The 1,727-nt window shown below is 40.2% G+C and overlaps 1 pseudogene across 1 annotated transcript; it reads right to left on the bottom strand.

Moving 5' to 3' along the window:
- Nucleotides 1-391: 391 nt before the first annotated feature.
- TEOVI_000308600:pseudogene lies at nucleotides 392-1,351 on the bottom strand (annotated as a pseudogene). Its single transcript has one exon. A coding segment is annotated over exon 1 (960 nt).
- Nucleotides 1,352-1,727: the final 376 nt, after the last annotated feature.

The raw sequence follows: 1,727 nt of genomic DNA, 5'->3' as shown, positions 1-1,727 counted from the left end.
GTTTTGTGTTTTCTCACGAAAGGGCGACCACTGGCGAATCACATCCGTGTTGCAGTCCTCAGATCCAACATCGCAACGCGGAAACTGATTAATTACTGTCCTTACCGGTGCTTCACTCTCATTCCCTACATATTTATCAATTCCTACGATAAAAAAAAAGATATGAAAGCTAAGCAACCAAAACAGATTTGCTTGTGCACACAAACTGTACAAGTATTTGAGACGTGACAACATCACCACCGCGAAAGGTTTAGTTTTTTATATGGGAACAAAATTTTCCAATAAAAACTAAAATTATTAAGAACATGGGCCCCTGCGAACACGTACAAAAGCATGTATAAAAACATTAAGAAACAGTGGAAAATGTATATGAACATATTTTCTAGATAGTTGAATCATTTAAATTTAAACTATCAGTAATATTAGTGCCGAGTAGCAACGAAGTGAAGTTGCGATGGGCCTCCTTAAAATGACTGTAGAAAGAAGTGATATTGACCATCATTGGGAGAAGTACGGAAGGTGGCAACCCAGCATCACATAGTGAGATGAGAGGAACGAATATTCTTTGCACTTCGACAGTAAGCTGAAAACGAGCAGCGGAATCTTGAGGCCATATCAACACATCACTCGAATGCTTTTCTGCACCGCTCCTAAACAAGTTCCTCCTTGGTATATTGAAGCATGTGCTCACAGATCCAGTCATTACGTTTATTTCAAGACAGCCGTCTTTATATTCTCGTAGGGCCTCTTCGGTCACATTTACTCCCAGTGAACATCTATGATCTCTACACGTCGTCGGGGGTGCTCTAACACCCACAATGCTTCCACCACCACATTCGGCAGCTTCATCATTCCCTATCGATTTAACATCATCCCAAACAGTCCTAACAACCTTCGCAACGGCTGTATAGTATTTATTTGCTGTTATGAGGGCTTCAGGTATTTCTTTCCTCACTGCCCTTACACTTTCTTTAACCTCAGCAAATAATCCACCTACCTTAGCTACAAGGTCTCCCATTGCATTTCCATAAGATATAAGTTTTTCCAATTTATCATGTTTCCCTTCCATTACACCGCTAATAACACTCAAATATCTAACACTTTCACCTGCTTTCCCTTCCATATCATCCAATATACGAGACGCATTCGCATATACTTCCTCATTCACAAGCAGTTTCTGCTCTCCATCAGCGTGTAATTTTCTCAATGCATTCAAAAAACAACGGAGATAGCAAACGGACTCATTTAAACTTACATCAGCCTCCGCATCCGCCGCCAGCATACACCTTCCTTCTCCATTATAGATTACAAAAAAATATAAGATAATCAACTCCACAGCTACGACTTTCATTGTCTACAGCCCTACACAAAAGAGGAAAAAAGTAAAACACAAACATTATACAAAAGCATAGGCGGTGTCCAAAGGTACGCAGTGATGATGGAGAACCCGTTCTTTAAACATTAGGAAAAATCGCAGAAACAGTATTGTTGCAAAGGTCATTAAACCGGCCACTATATGTTTTTTCATTATGGTGAATCCCTCGTCATCTACCATATGGTTGGCAATTTCACTCCTGTTTTTTATTTCCCCCCTCCACCTGAAACACATACGCACAGTCACATTTCAGGTCAGCAATTATCTTAATTTTCCGTTTCGTAAAGCCACTTAAATGGTTGATTTAGTTTGTTGTTTATACAGTGACGGACTTGCACCCACCCCTAATCGC

This window comes from Trypanosoma equiperdum (genome assembly GCF_001457755.1).
Source record: "Trypanosoma equiperdum strain OVI genome assembly, contig: ctg_65, whole genome shotgun sequence".
Taxonomy (NCBI): Eukaryota; Euglenozoa; class Kinetoplastea; order Trypanosomatida; family Trypanosomatidae; genus Trypanosoma; species Trypanosoma equiperdum.
Note: the sequence above shows the minus strand (reverse complement) of the source record. Positions and strands in the feature narration are given on the sequence as shown.